Source organism: Diadema antillarum, unplaced genomic scaffold, assembly GCF_040938485.1.
Source record: "Diadema antillarum isolate AM-2024a unplaced genomic scaffold, OU_Dant_1.0 seq00000590_RagTag, whole genome shotgun sequence".
NCBI classification, from domain to species: domain Eukaryota; kingdom Metazoa; phylum Echinodermata; class Echinoidea; order Diadematoida; family Diadematidae; genus Diadema; species Diadema antillarum.
In genome coordinates this window covers 606,314-627,929 of record NW_027271522.1, presented here as the reverse complement: position 1 = coordinate 627,929, position 21,616 = coordinate 606,314, and the positions used below count along the sequence as shown (strand labels likewise).

General features: G+C 40.1%; 1 protein-coding gene across 1 annotated transcript; it reads right to left on the bottom strand.

Moving 5' to 3' along the window:
* Nucleotides 1-14,760: 14,760 nt before the first annotated feature.
* On the bottom strand, nucleotides 14,761-20,870 carry LOC139735660 (scavenger receptor cysteine-rich domain superfamily protein-like). Its single transcript, XM_071646411.1, has 9 exons — nucleotides 20,819-20,870; nucleotides 20,100-20,420; nucleotides 18,818-19,159; nucleotides 18,062-18,219; nucleotides 17,049-17,102; nucleotides 16,765-16,894; nucleotides 15,982-16,305; nucleotides 15,143-15,472; nucleotides 14,761-14,807 (listed from the first exon to the last, which is right to left on the bottom strand). The coding sequence occupies exons 1-9, from the start codon at nucleotides 20,868-20,870 to the stop codon at nucleotides 14,761-14,763; spliced, it is 1,758 nt and encodes a 585-aa protein (XP_071502512.1).
* Between the last annotated feature and the right edge of the window lie 746 nt (nucleotides 20,871-21,616).

Here is a 21,616-nt window from a genome sequence, read left to right as displayed (position 1 = left end):
AAACAACTATAAATTGGTTTCAGTGTTTATAGTGATTCTGGGATGTCTAAATAAAAATGTTGTACAAATTGAAAACAAATAAAAATGAACAAGGATGATGACATGGCAGTTTCACCGTAAAAATGAACGAGTTGGGGCTCAGAATAAAACAAGAAAGCATGTATGAATTTCAAATAGGTTAAAGGGCCAGTTTACCTTTGGGAGCAGTGATTTTAAAAATGTTCAAGATATCACATTTGATGCATATGTTTAGGTCTGTTGTATCACAAAACATCCTACCATATAAAATTTTAGCAATAAAGCCTAAAATATAAGGTGATATCAGTATTTTTCTCAGTAAACCGTAACTGTAGACGGTTTAATCTGGAAGCATTCTTATTATAACTATTGTTCATATTTTGTGTATTTAACAATACTTAACATCGATTATACGGATTCAAATTTTTACAGTGGTTGTTTCTATCCCTATCTCACATTTTAGAACTACTTTAAAACACTATTGATGGGTTTTTGTTTCATCTGCAAATGGTAAATTATGCCTTTAACCTGTTAAGCAATATATATATATATATATATAGCTTACATACTTATGATACAGGCCGGCAGTGCATGACAAAAGTTATAGTGCACGCAAAATATAACGATTGCCAACGATAACCCACTCTCGATTTGATATCGGTTTTTGCTCCCTCATTTTAATCATCGAGTACTGAATCCCGCACCTTATCGACACGATTGCGCCACAACCGCGATATGCTTTGCTCGATATTATCGTTATTCTCAATTCTCGCTGGCTATGCCAGCAACTTATCTGTGTGGGACTAGACTTTCAGCGGTAGATTTAAACATGGAAGCTGAAATGAACAGGTTCGCTACTGTTACAAAGACTGATCTATATAAACAGTATCTTAGACAATAAGGACGCATATGATGCCATTAAATACGCCCTACGAATTTTGGACTCCTAGCAGTTACTGTTCTAAAAAAGGAATCAATCCGACGGATATTGAGCAAGTCAACCCAAGATTTGTGCCGCTTTCTCCGTACATTCTACGCGGAAGTGCGCCGTGGAAATGGGCAGCGTGTGTACGGTATACGCTAAGCGCTCTTTGATCACGCTACGCTGTGAACTTTTACTACGACATATTAATACAACACACTCTCGGAATCCACATGTGCAGCAATGATGACTTCAATAATGCCTAGCACGAGCCCTGTGTTTAAATCCAGTACAGATCCCTAATCCTACAAAACATCATCTAGTCCTGGTCCTGGACCCACAGTGCAGTAAGTAGGGCGCCTAACGTGTTAGTTAGATCCATGGTAGACATCGTTAGACTAGAGGGTCAAGTAACATTAGCTCTGTCGCTCGTAAGTGACGTAGAACTAGATCTAGTATAACGTTAGGCCAGGGCCCCTAGCTAGACCTAACCTATCGTAGGGCCTAGAAAACGTTAGATATAATCACGTAGACCCTAGACTCTATAGTTGAATTTGGATCTTCAGGATTTTGTCTACACAGGTTAGAAGAAACTGGTATTATTGCTTGTCTAGACACGTGTAGAGTCTTAAATGACCTAGGCTTTCGTATTTTTTTCAATTTATCTTGCCTGGGTATGTATGCTATTTTATATAACACATAGTGCATGACATCTTATTGCACTATAGCAAGTACCAAGCACCTCCAAATTCTGAATTTGCCCTCAGGCAATTATATTCAATTCGGCCTGAGGCCTCATTGAATATAATTGGCCTCCGGGGCAAATTCAGAATTTGTCGGTGCTTATATTGTTTTATAAAATGGGTTCAAGAATGTAGCCAATTGGAAGCGCTGAAATGAGTCACGTGTGCGTGCATTAATTTCTTAGTAAATGCACGGCCTGACGTACGTCACAATGTTTACACTAGCAGTGCGCACTCAATCAGTTGTTACAAGTGCGTCACGCGCTACTATACGCGCTGTCAATCCTGTAAACAACTTCTAGTTCGGGCTGCCACAACAGCCGGCGGCCTTTCTTGTGCATAACACGTGGCGTACGTATACTCTTATACGTACGTACAGTACTTATGTGCGGGATTTCCGAGTGCGACGTGCGTAAATGTTTGGGACGAACATCTTCGGACATCTTGACTTTTGAGCGAGTGCTACATGTAGCTGACTGGTATTGACCCACAAAGGTACGTGAATAATGCTGTTAATTTTTGACCCACTTTATAAAACAAATGATGCACAGGATTATTTCGTGGCATTAGTGAAGGTGCGGCGCACTCTCGAGTATTGACAACGGTTGCAAACATGCACTCGGCTGCGCCTCGTGCATATCGCACCATTGTCAATACTCTCGAGCGCGCCGCACCTTCACTAACACACTCTATTCTGTGCATCATTTGTATATTATAAAATGGGTTCAAGAATGTAGCCAATTGGAAGCGCTGAAATGAGTCACGTGTGCGTGCATTAATTTCTCGCTAACATGCACGGCCTGACTCACAATGTTTACACTAGCAGTGCGCACTCAATCAGTTGTTACAAATGCGTCGCGCGCTACTACACGCGCTGTCAATCCTGTAAACAACTTCTAGTTCAGGCTGCCAGCCGGCCTTTCTTGTGGATACATGTGGCGTACGTATACTCTTATACGTACATGCTCGCAGTACTTTTATGTGCGGGATTTCCGAGTGCGACGTGCGGAATATGTTTGGGACGAACATCTTCGGACATCTTGACTTTTTGACTTGAGCTAGTGCTACATGTAGCTGACTGGTATTGACCCACAAAGGTACGTGAAAAATGCTGTTAGTTTTCGACCCATTTTATAAAACAAATGATGCACAGGATTATTTCGTGGCGTTAGTGGAGATGCAGCTCACTCTCGGGTATTTACAATGTAGTGCATGTTTCACAATAGTAAATACCCTCGAGGAATGGCATCAATTTTTGTGTATTGATAGACATTTACCTATATCATCTTGGGTTACCAAAGAAATTTTGCTACCGAAATGTTCAATGGTATATTTACCCCACTGAAAATGGTCGTAAACGGCCAAATTCCCATGAAATATCACATATTGAGTTTAGAGGACATTTCAAATGTCCATGCTTTCAAGATGAAAAGCCCTAGCCCTGTGATATTTGCTGTAGGGGTAGTCTGTTACACATATTTTAGTAATATATACCACAAAACACTTTTATTACATAATAATGACCTTGAAATTTAACCCAAAATTTGATAAAAACAATTAGTTGCTCCATTTTCCTCATTGCACTGCATGTGTTTTGAAAGACTTTTCACAGATCAATATTTCAAGAATTATGAAAGCTGACAGCCTACCATATTAAGGTTCTAGACTATTTGTGCTCTTCTTTCAGATTTAGTATCAATTTGATCATGAATGTTATACCCTTGACCTTGAAGTGCTTCTAAAAATGGCTGTAAATTTGCTAACTACAAATTACACACATGACAGGTATTTTTATGGCATGATACTACTTGTGATTCTTTCACAAACACAAAAGTTTTTATGGTGTAAATGTTATATACTGGAATTAATCTATACGTGCTTGCAAGTATGTTACAATAAACTACTTTGTTCTGACAATGACCCTCAATTTCAATCGCAAAAGAGGACAGTAATATTTTGTGATTTTGTGTGCATTTCTTATGGAAAACAGTGCTTCGTGGTGAAACTCATAAAAACTTGACCATTTTTACTACCTATCACTTTGATTGATTAATTCTATTCAAATTATGGTAGATAAAGTGGGCTATGACAATTTCCAATAAAAAACCCCACATAATGCTGTAGAAAATAAAAAACAAAGAAATACATAACAAATTTTCCAAAAACAAGAAAATACATAAGAATGGAAATGATTTTGGAAGTTGCCATAAGTTACAGAACAAATCCCCCCAAAAAGAAAACTCTCAGTGCTTTTAATGTGCGTTTCACAGGCTAGAATAAGAATCTGATGTGTTGGGCGCAATGTCCATAATATCAGCTATTAATGTACTTAAATACAGGTCTTTATGGGCAGGAATAGGCATTTCTCCTGATTTTGAAGGTCATAAATTCAGGGTCATTGTCACAACAAAGTAATTAATTGTAACATATCTTGCAAGAACCTATAGATTTATTCCAGTATATAACATTTACACCATAAAAACTTTTGTGTTTGTGAAAGAATCACTAGTATTAACATTGGTTGTTATGCCATAAAACACCTCTCGTGTGTGTAATTTGTAGTTAACAAATTTACAGCTATTTTTAGAAGCACTTCAAGGTCAAGGGTATAAAATTCATGATCAAATTGACACTAAATCTGAAAGAAGAGCACAAATAGTTTAGAACCTTATTATGGTAGGCTGTCAGCTTTTATAATTCTTGAAATATTGCTCTGTGAAAAGTCTTTCAAAACATATTACATGCAGTGCAATGAGGAAAATGGAGCGACTAATTGTTTTTATCAAATTTTGGGTTAAATTTCAGGGTCATTATTATGTAATAAAAGTGTTTTGTGGTATATATTACTAAAATATGTATAACAGACTACCCCTACCGTAAATATCACAGGGCTAGGGCTTTTCAACTTGAAAGCATGGACATTTGAAATGTCCTCTAAACCCAATATGTGATATTTCATGGGAATTTGGCCGTTTACGACCATTTTCAGTGGGGTAAATTTACCATTGAACATTTCGGTAGCAAAATTTCTTTGGTAACCCAAGATAATATAGGTAAATGTCTATCAATACACAAATATTGATGCCATTCCTAGGTGGGACGAAGGGTGATCCGTGACCTTGAATTTGGCACATTTTTCATTTTTGTCGACTTTGAGGGCGCTCTCCGTAAAAACTGTGGGCACGAATCCGCTGATTTTTTTCAGAATTACTGAGCAAGTCAAAGCCTTCAACAGCATAATATTTTAGAACCTAAGGTGATGAAATGTGGAAGATATTAGCCTCTAAATATGCATCAAAATTTTCGAAATTAACATTTAACACCATTTTCGATGACCTCGTGCACGTTAACGAAAAGTCAATTTCGCGTCATAGTCAGTTTTTCTTGCAAAGACTATAAAGTTCTCTCAATTTCCAGATAATGAACACTTTTGCATAAATATCCATGCTACCACAACCAATCAAAAATGCATAATTTTCTTTTAACTAATATTTTGGAATGCGCATTGGTTGCTATGTGAGGCTGTATCTTAGCAACCAATTGACCTTGGGGCAAGATATTTTGGGATTTTCCGTCAGACACTTTGGGGAACATTTGGTGCGATTTTAAAGAAAATCGGAGGGGGTCGGGTGACAACTTTTCTGAAAATTGGATGATTTGACGTGGATTGACCCATTATATACAGGGCTCCACACTAACTTTTATTTTTGGTGGCCCAAAGGCAAACATCCGACCTTTTTTGGTGGCCCGATAAGGTCATCAAATTCTTCATTTGTGAAATTTTGGTGGCCCGACGTGCCTTTTTGGTGGCCCCGGGCCACCGTGCCACCGTTACTGTCGAGCCCTGATATATATATTATACAGATATTTATATTATGCAAATAAAATACATTTGCTTCTCATGCATTCACCTCACGCGGGCGCACGCCTACTCAACTCTCCAGGCCGCGGTTGCTGCTCAATATACATAAACATGTACGTACCGGTACTTCCTGCGCAACTCAACTACTGGTAGAACGTCAACATAACGGTAATGCTGATGGTATCCCGAGAATCTGATAAATTTGAATAGTCAGTCACCCGCACAAATAAAAAACGACCAAAAAACCCCGAAAGAGAAAGGGAATTGATCTGCGCGTTTTAATATCCGCAGGTATAGGCCCTATGCATGGAAGGATAAAACCCATGCCAGTACATTATCTCATGATGCTCATCTGCATGTTCACTGGGACGACGAGTACGGGGGAGGGGCTCGGTGTGTACATGTATGTCTCGATACAAATGACAACTCGTACATTGCTTGCAACTCACTTGTGTCTGCTTCAGCAACATTATTGACATCAACGGAGAGGGAGATACATGTAATTCCACACACAAAGACACGCGTTAAAAGGCATTTAGTGATCATGCTTGACTCCTTGTACATCCTCATCTTGCATGTATGGTGTGGCAGACGAGAGAACCACATGCAGTGAGTGGAGAATCACTCACCGGCGGACCGCTATGGGTAGAGTCATGTTTTATTCTCTTGCAACTCTGACCATGACTTTCGTTTTTGCGTGATAACCGTATGTACTAAATCCTTGCAGCGTGCGAACCAGAGATGCTGTGAGGCTGTGTGTTTTACGAATCCACTTCCCGTGCAGTGAGCACAAAGGGCAGTGCTACTACATGTAGCTCCAGCACCTCCCACCAAGGAGCTTCAAACACACGAACCTACGTACGCCTCTTCAGATACGATCAGGGAGGTGAGTATCACCAGGGAGGTGAGTTTTGTCTCACCTCCCTGGTCTCACCTCCCTGGTAGTATGCATCAGTTCGTCATGACCAGAAATACATTTTATGGGGGTTTATAATAATTGTCATGACCATTGTTATGAGTGGTCCTGCTCGTCATACCCAGACGACTTTCATCACGTTTATGTTGTCAGTGCTATTTTTATAGTCGTCGGTTCCGTTTGCCGCTGAGTAGGTAAAGGGCTAGACAGAAAGATCCGTCTGTCCGGAGGACTCTTTTGTATTTTGCCATTAACGCTGTCCTCCGTACGGAGGGGATCCGTGAAGCCAGACGCAGTCTCCGCGGAACATTCCCCGACGGACAGATACAGACCGATCTTTCGGTCAAGTAAAGGGCCTAATGATTGGAAAAAGAAGGACAAGGCTGCCCGTGGCTAAAGCGCGTTGAGTAAAACAACTCAACTGTTTGTGATTCACCGCAGCTGGGCAGAAACTGCCCATTTTTGTCCTGAAGTGGAAATATGCAAAATAAAGAAATGTGTGAATTGTTCATTGTTTGTTTTAGTTATCATTTTCCATTTCATAAAAAAAAATACACAGAACAATAGGCATACATGATGATATAATAACACATAATTATGAATCGATTAAGAAAAATGCAATATCGTTGGATTGCCTATTTCAGATTGAATAATAATAGCTATATAAAAAGTCACTTACCATCAACATACTGAAATCACTGAGAGAAATCAAATATCTGTGTCGGTTTATACTGTTACTAAATAAACACTTGCTATAATCCATAGCAACCTACAAGTACATCTACATAAATACTGATGCGGTGACAACATTTTTAATTGGGTAATGACGATAATGAGACATTAAAGAAGAAGGGTATATATGCGCCGGGAGTAGTGCAATCCCAAAACATATATGAGGAATAAGAAGACCTGACGGCCATTCACAAAATATATTTCTGGTCGTGACGAACTGAGTGAAGAAACGGAAGTTTGTGTTGGAAGTAGATTTCACTGCCATTGTGTTAACAGCACAGCTTGAGTGTTCACTCTCTGCCTTCGTTCCACTTTTCTGTAATTGTTTAGTTAGCGAGGTATTATCTCAATTTGACTATTGCCATGTTATTATACCAACACTGTAAACTATACTTACGAATAAACAGATGCCAAACAAAACTTTGTCTTTGAAAAAGGCAACTTTTACAAGGCCGAAATATTGCCATTCTCCAATGTGATAACTGACTTCACAGCGTGACGTGTAAAACGACTTGAGCTGATATTCGACTTTTCCATGAAAGACAATGAGTTAAAGTATAATAATTGGGTTCATCCATTCTCTCTAAGACAAATGTACTTGAGAGAAGAAGGAATATCATAGTCCAGAAGACCTATGTGACTGTTATATCGGCAGAGATTGTACGATGTGACGGAATAAGATAATGAGTGTTCCACATATATCGCTCTTCGAGATTCTCTTGTGGGATTTTTGTTTTCAGTTTTCTCGAAAGCCAGGATAGTTATTCTTGATGAAACCTCGACCAGTCAATCACACAAGGCTATTCAATTGATCAAGTTCTTTAGCCACCTCTCGTTTAAAAAGGAAATTAAGGAGAAGGTGGACTTTAGATTCTTCGGGCGCACCTTAGCAAAGGTACATGATTGTACGGGTATAGGAACGAGTGGCTGAGCGAAGTTATGAGTTATGACTGAGTGCATAACTCTAAAACCTTGTGTAATGAACCTTCTGTAACCATGTGATTGGTTAACTTTGTGGCAAGTTGATACTGTGAGACTGTGAGAGGCTATTTATCCTTGATAAATGAGACCTTAATCATCATGAAGTAAGAAAGAAGAATACTGGATGATTTGAAAAGCATTGATGCGACCAAGAGATATGAGTTCAAAAAGTGCCTCTTTTTATCCTGCATGCGATAATTAAACGCGAATTAAGAGATCTGATTAGGTAAAATGCCATGATGATTATCATTTTCGATGCTGTTGTAGAATCAATGTTGTAAGCTGTTAATCGTGTAATTATTGCAGCTTCATCCATGTCATGAACTCTTCGTGATAGTGATCATGGTGATGTTGAATTCTTGTTTCTGATCGCAGATACTATTCTCATTTCACACAACGAATTTCAAAGCGATTCACCCTGTCCATGGAAATTCTAAAATTTGCTTTCTAGGGAGCCTTCGACTAGACAACGGCTCGACACCTGTGGAGGGTCGAGTTGAAGGTCTCACTGAATCTGGAGAATGGGGAACTGTGTGTGATGACGTCTGGGGTATTGCCGATGCACGGATCGTGTGCCGAGAACTTGGTTATCCTGATGATTTGAACGCCGTGGTTAACTCAGCGTCCTCTCCCGGGTATAAAACCTGACTCAATTAATTTTTTTGTTAAGTGTAAGTGGTCACAGAGAAATATGGATCTTTGTAAGGCATGTCATAGGTCTGTCTCTTCCAAGTTCACAGCACTTGGATGCTCTAGGAACTGCGTATTAATGTGTGAACACAATGGACAGAAATTGGAGGGAAGGGATTCCTGACATGCTCGACAAAGATCCTCATCTCTCTGACCACTGAAGCAAATCGGATGGGGTTTTCTGTATTACAGATGAGGGTAGCAAGTCATAGTTTCAGAAAAGAAAATTGCATTTAAATTGATTCATTACTTTTAAATATATCGTTGCAAAGGGTCCCGTTGTATTCTTTTTTTTTTTGACATACACTATAGAGAAATCATGAGGATAAGGTATATAATACACGCTTACTTTCTTACTGTGATAATTTCTATGTTTTTTTGAGTGTTCTTTATCCAGTCTAGAAACGTGTTGATAAACTTTGTTGGGATTTGATACATCTTTACTGTTTATGTTGCTCTTTTTTTCGCGTCGTTTCCTTTCTTTGTATGTCGGCGTTGCGTGTGTGTGTGTGTGTGTGTGTGTGTGTGTGTGTTGTGTTGGGGGCGGGGTGGAGTAGAGGTTATAGAATGGTTTGGATGCTCGCAAGGTACATGTATGGTATTAAAACTGTGTGTCTTAACGAGAGAAAGAGCAAAGAGAGAGTGAGAGAAAAAAAAATGAGCGGGGGGGGGGAGATTATTACAATCATCTTCATCACCAGGCTGATTTTTAATATTGATAACACACGCAATGGGGGGGGGGGGGGGGACTGCAATGTCTTTGTTTATAATACGGAAAAGACCAACTCCTGTCACAATCAATATTATCTTTCTATGGTAGACATACAGTTTGACGTAACAAAGCTAACAACTTTCTGCGAGCCTTCAGCTGTGTTTACTTACATAATGGGTACACTATTCTCCATAAACTATTTCAATCAATTGTTTTGGTACAGTCACTAAAGTACGCAACTGATTCAAATAACAAAAAAAAAATCAACGCACGTAACTGGAAAAAGCTAATGCATTAAAACAATTTACTTGTACAGAATGTACATTCACTAGTGTATAACAGAAGACCTTGTAAACACAATTACACACACATACACTCACGCACAGGCACCTGCACGGACATAAAACACATCCTTGTAGTTTTCTGTTTTATTCTGCTGTTGCTTCGCATATTTCAAAACATCATATAAATGATAACGACGAGCGCTACTGCAACAGTCAATTTTCGCCAAGATTGATAAGGACACTTAATAAACATCGACCGAAAGAGTAGAGGGTAAGACTCCACAATACACTAAAAAACTTAATTGCAAGGGTAATATTGTGACAGAGACACAAAATGACGATTTATTGGCACCACAGATATAACTCCACAATACAGAGGTAGTATCAATTCGTACAGAGAGTGAAAATATCAATAAAACATTTGTATTGAATCATTCCAAATCATTCCAAAAGGAAGCACATGCTATAGTATCAAGACACTAAAGTAAACTTAGGCAATGTCCGTGTCTGCCGTAATACCACAATCAACAAGAATGTCACATAAGTCCATAATTCAGGATAAAATACCACAGCATCTCACCTAACACATTCTCACTATATGGCAGCATTGAGGTAATAGCGAAAAATAAGGGTTTAATGTAAGGGTCAGAACATGAATGTATCTTGCATCTTTAACTATGCAAAGTAAACTGTCAAAGCAAAAGACAGAAATCTGAGAGCCATCAACGTTTTTTGTTTGTTTGTTGTTTACATAGTGTTAACCTGCCTACTGAAAGGATTCCCATATGTATGGCGTTGTGATTTGTTTGTTCTCATCATATTTATTTCTCTATTCTTGGGTGCTTGGGCATCATTAAAATAAAACACACAATTTCCATTAAGTACGTAATACCCACTAACGTGACACATAGTGCCCGTGGAAGAGCTTGCAAAAAACTGTATCAAACATCAAATGAACGTGAAAGAAAATAAAAAAAGTTGATGCTTATCTTGAGAAAGCATTCCTTCCTTCACTATTTCTTCCTCCAACTCTCCTCCCTCATTTCCGAACAACAACAACAAAAATGCATCTGTAATTTCTTACCTCACTTTCACTCTGTCCTTTCTAACCCCCCTTTCCTTATACATACCCCCTCGTCCCTACAAGAATAGTGGCAATCGAATGCCACAGCGAATCATGGAAAACATCATCTCCATTGTGTGTTGGACCAAGGAAATATACTTCTCACGATACGCATTGTATCAAATATTAATAGTCATCTATCTTTATGTTTCTTTATTCGTTCGTTCTTTGGTAACAAATCTTCATTTTTCATTAAAAGGCAAGACAGCGTTACTTACGTTGCAAACAATACATATATCAGAATATGCGCACATAATGAGCAAAATAAAATAAATATTCCGAATGGACATGAGGGCTAAGCATGTATGTTGAACTACGATTAGCTTTGAACACGCATGCAGTCTGGATTCTGTCCGTGAACTGGAACCAGGAACACGCGATTCGGGTAGGCATACAGTTATTGGACCTAGGCCGTCTATCGCTTTTACGTTAAGCATGCATCAAGAGCAATTTTCATTGCGACTGATTTGTTTGAAATAGCGGCTTATGCCATGGTCGTTGACATGTAAATGTTATGAAACGTTCACATACATTTATGCTAAACACACTTTGTATATATACACACACATATATTTTATCTTGCATACTGCACAAACTCACCATCAAATAGCAGCTTTTAGCTTATTAATTATACACGTATACTATTCAAATCTACGTTGCAATACAAACAACAGCCGATACACTTGAATTCGCATAATCATACTTACAAAGAAGACTGTATTAACCACACATGGCAAGAGCTCAAAGGAAAGTAAAACCTGTCAATATGAATGCAACATTGACTTTCGAATTGCACCGAGCATGACACTTACAGCATCAAAGGAATAAAGAAATGCAATCCAATGTACTAGATGACAGTAAACGTTTTTCCAAAGACGTTTTATGCCATACTTCTATGTTTCTTTCAATCTCTACGACCTTTTTTTTTTTGCTTATTTTTCCTGAGGTAACCGTCTTCATTGAAACAGATGTTTATCATAAAAACGATGGTCTTCCTCTTTTTATGAATATGCAATATGCATAGTAATGGCCTCACTTCAGAGCTTTAAAAAAATGTCATAAATCTAAGATTGATTCTTCTTGGCAGTATGGGATGTTGACAGTGTGTTTATTTCGTCAAAATCAGCCAACATAGATCTGTGAGGCGGAGAAATAAAGCGCATTTTGATGGTTGTTGTTTTTTTTTCTGAATTACGGGCCCTGGTAGGACTCTTGCAATACCGGGTAGGCATTTATTTTTCTTGCTCTAATGCATGTTGATTTATATGTACAAACGTGTATTAGCCTCGAAAATGAGACTGGATTTGATCTGTAATCACTATGGAGATGTTACGTTTCAATCACACCCAGCCATTATAGAAATTATCTGTTTTATCATTGAAAATTGTCATATTATGACGTCTGCAACAAAGTGACATTAACCAACATTTAGGGGCCTATGTTAGTATACCTATCAAGTAGCATTCAAATAACGGACAGTGATTACATCGGATATAACTACACGTGTATAACACATCGTATATTGCACGGCTTGCCGCCACCATTTCTAACTCGATGTGCAGTGGCAAGATATATCTCTAACATCCTGATAAAATCAAGAGTGTTGGCCCGACGTCTGCCTCTGATGGCCCCGGGTCACCTATTATTATTCAGTCTTGCATTATGTAAATATCTATGTTATAAACTACATATATAAATGCTTACTGATTTGTTTATGGGCAAAGAAGGCCGAAATCTTCGTCTAATCAAGACTATAGTGCTCTAACCGCCCAGTACATGGCTTGGGACAGTCTTTGCATGTTGTTGTTCTTGATGTTTTGTCCATGCTATGTCACGTCTGACGTTGCGCTGAAATATCACCTAGGTATATTGCGTATTCACATCCATCATACGTCAACGGGTTCCGCCGCGCTCTTTCCTGCTGCCGAATCCGGGGACACAGACTTGTATGTAGGTGGAGCCTCCTCAGGCTTGGGTGACGGTGGAGCGTAGGCTGGCGGAGGCGATGACGCGTCTCCTGACGCAACTTCCACGCGCGTCGAATGCGTTGACTGCACGTAGGTGGCGCTGGCAGTTGTTGCGGAGTCCGTGCTCCGATGACTTAGCCAGCAGCAGCAAACTATCAGACCCAGCGGTATCACGACCGCCATACTGATCAGTACGACCCCCCACGTAGCTAGACCGGAACCGTACTCGTACTCATAATCCGGATATGAATCTGAAGAGAGTAAGAATTATACATACACAATATCACTTGTATCACCTTTCAGGATGATTTCTAATTCTGAGAAACGTTTAAGAAAAGATCTTCACTGAGTTCTGTGAGATGACTTATCAATGCTTTGCCATGTTCAATTATATAATGCAAACACTCTGTAGACAAATTCCACTTTCCACGCAAAGCACATTATACATCGATTATACACCGATTATACACCGATTGCCTTACTGGCTGTTCTGGGTCTTATAGAGCAGATATCACAAAGCTAAAAATGTTCCCATTTTTCTTCCTTTGATACAAACCTTGCTTAGTTATATGGAATCATCGCCAGAGAGAAGTGGACATAACGAAGCGAAGTGAAAGGTTAGAATTTTTCTGATAAACAATCTTTGATAAATAGGCCTAAACCAAAATAAATATTTCGTCTCGAAATAATGTAATTTAAGTTTGGCAAGTCGACAGACTCTACTTCATGCAATTTATGGACTTTCACAATTAGGACGTCTGTTCTTTTATGGAACATGACATCAAGATAGATGTGATAATTTATCATCTTCACTTGAAGACCCTTTTTAGCAGTTTTTAGAATTAATGTTGCCCTTTTACCTGAACCAGAGTGTAAGTGAGGCAGCTCGCCCACACACGTGACGATAGCCAGCTCCTCATTGCTGCAATACGGCGCCCTCTTCCACGCTCCGTGGCCACACTCGAACACCTTGTCGATGTTGTCTTGACTGTATGAAGAGCAGTACGACATATCAAACCAAACGTGGGGAGATGGCCAGGTGACACCTTCTGTCTCGTGGCTGTACAGAATTCGCGCTCTCCCCGTCCGAGAATGACCCAGTTCCTTGCACAATAACTATCACATAGAAGGAGTTGAGAAAAAAAAAAACGAGAACATCAAAAGAAAGTACTACAAAAGAAAAACAAACAAATTGAACAAAATAAAGGCCATTTATATTATCTGACAAGTCTAAAGTCATTCACATTCTACAATTGGATGAAACCATAACTGATAGAAAGGGACTTACTTCCGTGGAGGAGAAATACGTGTCACACACAGCTCCCCACATACCGTCGTGGTATAGCTGTACGATGCCGTACCGCTTGTTGACTCTCCCGGTCTCAGTCAGTAACCTGACAGGATGGTTCGCGACACTCTCTTCGTGACAGAAAATGATAATAATAGTAATAAAAGAATGAAGAGTAACACAAAAGTCAGGAGAACCGTATAGAAGGAGCAATTGTTGCGGTATGCTGTTTTGTTTTCCTTTTATCATGTTTATAGACAAACCTACTTGGCAGGCATTCTTATATACTCCCTGACTTTGCGACCTATGTCAACCCATCAACTTCGCAGGGTTTAGCTTAAGCAAACGATCAGTTTGTTACCTTAGCTGAAAAGGGGATCACTTTTCAGTAATTTTGCATCGGCAATGTAAGTACTGTCCACTCTGCTCACCCTAATAATCAAAAGCGTTTCGAATCGTAACTTTTCAGCAAGTTTGATAGAGGTAAACGATACCTAATCCAGTTTTCTTATTCGGGAACTGTTAGCGTTTGGACCGGTACTTGTTCTTGTTGCTCTCATTATCATAAGCTTCCAAATGGAGACAGCCATAATGAGCTCCCTCGTGGAGATATTATACATGTATTAGCATGATACTGAAAATGTTATAATAATTGAGTCATTCATGATATTTATTGATTTGATGCCAGTATTGTCTGGCGCAAATAATTTTTCCATAGGACCGCATTTTTCATAAACACAACAACAACAACAACTCTTTTGTTTCATATTTGGTCATGCTTTTTGGAACAATGTTTTGATTGTCACTCTTTCTCTCTCAAAATTCAGACAGTAACCTGTCTTTATTTCCGACTGTATTTCTGTTACATTATTCCTAACGTTCATACACATACAATCATGATTACCATATGGGAAGCAGATGACGGAAACTTCATCTTCTCGTGTTCGCCTAGTTTGGCCATCTACTACATCTACGTTATAACAGTCGTCGATCCGAAGTTCATCACCACTGCAACCTAAATTTTCGATCAAGATTGGCAGAGTCCCGCGCGGGAATGATTCCTCGTCAAAGGTGTAGTCGGAATTGAATCCCGCGTAACCCATATGCCGACAGATCACACTGCGGGTGTTGTAGGATACGTGGCCATCGGTTACCACTCCCCAACGTCCGTCCAAGAAGACTTCCACACGCCCCTGCTCGGAGTACTTGCTGCCGGCGAATCTTATGTCATAGTCTGGATCCCAAAGAAATACCGGTGAAAGAATCATTGTAAAACCCAGTAGCACACAACGAGAATCAATTAGTAATGCATGCATTCTTTTACACACCACAGGAATGATTACGATGTGGAAGGAGGGTACATGTATAAGAGGAGGGGGAGCAGCAAAGAGAGTAAAGTGGGGAATTTCGTTAAATGTATACAACTTCAGATTACAATATGTAAAACAAAGAAAACTAAGCTACGCAAAAGTCACACAACATAGGCCTACATCTTACAAAGTGAATAGCAGAGACTACCATTGCGCAGAATAGAGTCCACTCTCGTTGCAACGAATAGTGTTAGAAGGAAATTTTCGTTACAACGAAAACAAAATTCAGGTTCCAAAATTATCATCTATGTATCTTCATACACTATAATTGAATTGCTATTATAACGAAATTCTAGTATAACACACACTAAAAAAAAAAACCGCCGTTCCTGAGGATTTCATTATAACGGGAGTGCAATGAATTAAAATTTACCGTTTGGAGGTCCACATGTAACCTGGGCGATCTGATTACTGTTACACTGAGTGATGCTACGGGTTGTGAAGGGGCAGTCGCTTAGCTGTGTTTCCGTTCCATCGCACTGGTAATCCCTGAAGAATATCCTTCCCGACAAGGTGCCAAGAGATACCAGCTTGGTGCTGTTGCCATGTACGTACCCTAACTGGCGACAGATCACGGCTGCCTCCTTTTCTCCCCAGTCCTGGTCGCAGATCCAACCGGAAATAGTGTCTTCTCGGTATCTTACGATCCCGTCTCGAGAGCTTGATCCACTGAGTAGTTCGACCACAACCGACGGCACTGCACGTCAGAAATATATTTGGTGCGAGAAAGAATCTCCATGAATGCAGAAATGTATTATTAATTACACAAAAAGAGAAGTTCATGAGTGCGATGGCACAAGATTTTGCAGGAGAAGAAGGCCAACTGAATCTCATCTTACACCGAATGCAGAATCTTTTTCCACTGAACGAGTAAAAATGTTCATCTGCTTGATTTCGTTTAACTTCACGAAAGCCAGGTGAATGTCAATGTCAGACCCTAAATATGACGAAACTGAAGAGGAAACCGAACATGAAGAGGAGCTTTTGGAAAGGTAGGTCTGCGCGGTTTGTGGTGTCACCGTGCACTATCAAAGAAAAGACTGCTGACTGCATTTTCTTTTCGATGTGTGGAGAAAGTGTGATACGGCCCTACATTGTCATGACGATGGCTGAACATGAATCTTTGTAGGTGTTGAAATTTGAATATTATGTATACATAGCATTAGCAAGACTAAGATCTTGACCCAAGGCACCGACTCTCCTCCAGATATCCCCATCAATGACACGTATTGGAAGAAATAGAGTTCTTCACCTACCTTGGTTCGACCATCTCCAGTTCCCTCTCCCTTGACAATGAGACAATGAGAAAGCAATACGATAGAGAAAGTCATAGCCAAATTGAACCAGCGCGTATGGAACAACAGTCAGCTAACCAAGAACACCAAGCTGTCCTGCATCCTCAACACCCTGCTAAACCACTGTGAGTTCTGGGCAACATACGTTGGCCAGGACAGGAGGCTGAACACCTTCCACCTCCGCAGCCTCAGACGACTCCTGCACATTAATTCGGGATAGGTTGACAAACACAGATGTCTTCAAGCATGCCGGCATTCTTATCATGTTCTCACTCCAGCCAGAGATGCCTCAAGTGGTTGGATCATGTGCGGCGAATGGACCCAGGTTGTATCCCGAAGGACCTGCTATTAACAGAGAGCTCGCCCTTTCTAGGAAGGCCGCATCTTCGTCTTCAAGGGTGTGTGTGCACACACACGTGACATGAAGATATTTGACATCGACACCAACACCATGGAAAGATGCAGCTGACAATCGTCATCTGTGGAGAAGCACTTTCAGAGAAGGCGTCAAGAGGACTGCAGCTGTAAGAAAAGTACATCACACTGACAAGAGAGCCAGCAGGAAGGCAAGGGCTGCCCCAGTCTTAGCCGCAACGGACTGCATCTGCTGCATGTGCTCCAGAGATTGTCACTCAAGAGTGGGACTATACAGCCACTCAAGGCTGTGCAAACTTCTTGCCTAGTGCTATACGCCATCGTTTCTCAAGACGAATGGATGCCAACTAACCAACCAACCAACATATAAACAACATCAGCGAACTTGCGCACGCACGCACACACACACACACACACACACACACACAATAAATCTGTCCATCATGCGAACGGTTGAATGTGTTATAATATGCCTTGTTTATCTTCAAATCCGTCTTCTAATGAACTTGACGAACATTACTTAACGAAACTTTGACTCCTTTTTAAAATAAGATAATCAGAATGAAATTTATTATTAAAATTATTCGATTTTCATAGAATGGGAAGCGCACCGTGTAGCATTGACTTACCGTTACATACGACACCTGCCATCTGAGCTGACTCGGAATCACAGTTCTCATTGTTGGCCCATCCACTTGACAGACAGTCAGAAAGGCTAGCCTCACTTCCGTTACATTGCAAACCATCTAGTAACACAGCTGGTCTACCGACACTAGGCACTACCTTTGTCGAGCGAGCTCCAACTGGATGTCCTAACTGTTTACAGAAAACGTGCGCGTCTTCGATGCTCCACTCGTGTGTGCAGATCGTCCCCCACGTGCCTCCATAGAACACCTCCACTTGACCCTCATCCGGGTACTCTCCGTCCACAATTCGAACGGCTGAAATATATCATACATGGAAGCATATACGACCATACGGTTAAAATAATGAAAGAGGATGTTGCGAAAATGGACATAATGAAACAGTGCGTATGACGGCGAGGGCAGTGAAAAAAACCCTGACATCATTCACATGTGATTGTTTTAGACTCTCGCCAAATCTTCTACAGTTAAAGCTGGAAATAATGAATTCAAAATATGAAATATAAAATGGATCAAAAGGAACAAAAATGTAATGATTATGCAGTATACTGAGCCCTCAATTCACATAAACCACAACACTGCGATTTGGTATTGGTTCTTTTTCTCTAATATTTACTATTCATTTTTATAGTAAAGCTGGGTAAAGTTTAAAGACTTCCATTTCATTTAACACTTTAGTTGTTAACACTTCTCCTTTTTTCCTTGAGGATAGCAAAATTTTAACAAGCTTCTTAAACGCCAAACTTACTACAGCTCAAGACTCATATTGGTATTACACTTTAAATGCAAAGATGTCGATTCAGTACATGACAGGACAATGATTTCTTCATCTAAGAACTGTTCAAAGGTAGTGGTGGGCTAATTAGTCTGTAACAGAAAACGGCGCGAGGCTCACTTTTGGTCTCGCATATCACCCCGGCATCTTCCGCGTGCGAACAGTCGTGAACACCCCACTCTTTCGTGACGCTGCAGTGCCTGAGGAGAGTCTTTTCCGCCGAACAATACACCCCGTCGAGAACAATCGGGCCCGATCCTCGTCCAAAGCGGGGCTCCCCGGGAGAGGACGCTGAGTTAACTACGGCTTCCAAAGCATCAGGGTAACCAAGCTCACGGCACACGACCCGAGCATCGGCAATACCCCAGTTGTCATCACACACAGTTCCCCATTCACCAGATTCAGTGAGAACTTCAACTCGTCCCTCTGCAGATGTCGAGCCGTTGACTACTCGAAGGCTTCCTAGACAGCAAAGAATTTACATGGACAAGCTGAGCAGATTTAGAATTTTCTCGACATTCGAGTAACAATACCTTCACATCACCACAACGGTAGGTGTTTTTTTTTTTTCACATGAAACCCCAACAAATACATAATTAATGATCTATACAATTGATTGGTAAAAATGAAAGACCAAAACAAATAACAAACAAACCTCATCGCATCATGATTTAATTAGATTTTCGCGAACTCATTCGCCTTGAATAACAGTAAGTGCGTGCAGGATAAGATCACTTTTCAAACTCTTGTCTTTTGATTTGCATCAAAGCTTTTTACAGATTATCCGGCATTCTACTTTTCTGCTCCATGATGATGATTAGGGTCTCAGTTACCTAGGATTATAGCTTTTTGTGTCTGACAGCCTGAATAAATCAATGATCAACTTGCAACATAATTGATCAATAAGATGGTTACGCGAGCTTCATAACACTAGTTTTCGAGTTATGCACTCAGTCATAACTTACAACATCGCGTACATCTATCACGTTGCCCCTCTTATCTACCCTGGGCAAACTCTATCTACGCAAAGGTGCGCCCGGAGAATATAGAATCCTCCTTCTTAATGTCCTTTCTAAACGAAAGGTGGCTAGAAAACAGGCTCAATCGTATATCTTTGTGTGGCTGATTGGTCGAGGTTTAATCAACAATGTCTACAGTATTGTCTTTCGCGAATATATATCATGACTTTTTTTTTCAATAGTCATGACAGTGATTCCATCTGTCTTCTTCAGTCATGATTCTGGTTTTTATGTTAGCACAAGTGTTGAGACGGCCGCTGTAACGCAACTAGGAAAGTATAGAACGAAGGAAGAAGGTGAAGACGTAATTTATCTCTTGCATGTTTTCTCTGGTCATCGGAGATTGGTGACGACGAAAGAACAACTGAGGATACCGCACTTACCTACTGTAGTGCACGTAACGCCTGCAGTTTGGGATTCATGGCAACTCTTGACGCCTACACCGGCATGCTGGCAGGTCGATATGTTTGATTCAAGGCCATTACATTGCACTTTATCCAGAAGTACGGGGCTATTTCCTCGCCCGAATGGCGAAGCTACCAGAGCCAGGTCCGCCCCGATGTAGCCGAGCTGTTTGCAGACGACCTCGGCATCCTCGGGTCCCCACAGGTTGTCACATATCGCGCCCCAAGTATCGTCAAGGAAGACTTCAACACGACCCTCAGAGTCAACGCTGCCATCGACTAGTCGAACCGACCAGGGAACTGTAATCAATGACGGACATCCAAAGCAAATATTCTCATAATTTGAACTTTGTATTACATTGTATGTTACAAAATGTTTCAAATATCAGTATACAGTATGTAATGTTCAAACTTGTGATCGATTTTATGGATGGTGCATGAAGATATTTGGAGAACAACGCAAACGCCAAGCGATGTCTCGCCAGCATGCATATAGCAATATGTGATTATAGTGCTTCTCAACGTAAATTTCATTGACCTTTTTATCATTGACCTTGTGGTTCTTCACCAATACATAAACTTGATCGGCATCTTTAGGTGTTGCACACGCGGCGTGAGTTTTGTGGTCTTAGCTGAAAGCTGTGAAAAGTTATTGAAAGCACACAATATATGGCACCTATCAGTTAAAGTTCACCCACACTGAACTTTGACCTTGTCGAAATTCACCACTATTTGGAACTTGACAGGCATATTAGATGAAGTACTTGCATGTGGTATGAGCTTGGCTATTCATAGCTCAAAGCTTTGGAAAGGTTATTTAGAGCACGCTATTATCATGTGTACCAGTGCTTATCAGGTAAAGTTTATTGACCATTTGACCTTTGAACTTATCGGACTTGGTTCAAACTATATTCAAACTCGACCGGTATTTTTTACCTGTCATGTGAGTTTGGTGGTCATAGCTCAAATCTGTTGAAACTTATTGATAATCCCTCACATTACTGTGAGTACGGAATATCAGCAAAAGTTCATTGATATTTTGATCTTTGACCTTATCGTAGTTAATCAATATTCGAACTTAAATGACAGCTATAGGCTATGCATTTGTGGTATGAAACTGGTGGTGATATACTATAGTAGCTCAAAGCTGTGGAAAGTTACTGAGCGTACACCACAATGCTATGTGTACAGTTCATAGCCCATTTGGCCCTAATTTGAACGGGAACTTGGTACATGCATAATACTTTGCCTTTTTCCGAATTTCGTATAGAAAAATCAAAAGTGCAATCAGAACACAAAACATTACAAATACAAACGTATGCAATTATATTTGTGCAGTTGCGTATACACAGCACAATACAGAGCGAATAATAATAAAAAAAAGGTAATCAAACTTTGGAGGGCTATAGTTGTCAGATATGGAGAGCAGATGTTTTTGGGAAGAAAGAAGAACTCTTCCTCTTTCCATTCATACTTATTATGTTGAAAATTGTCTC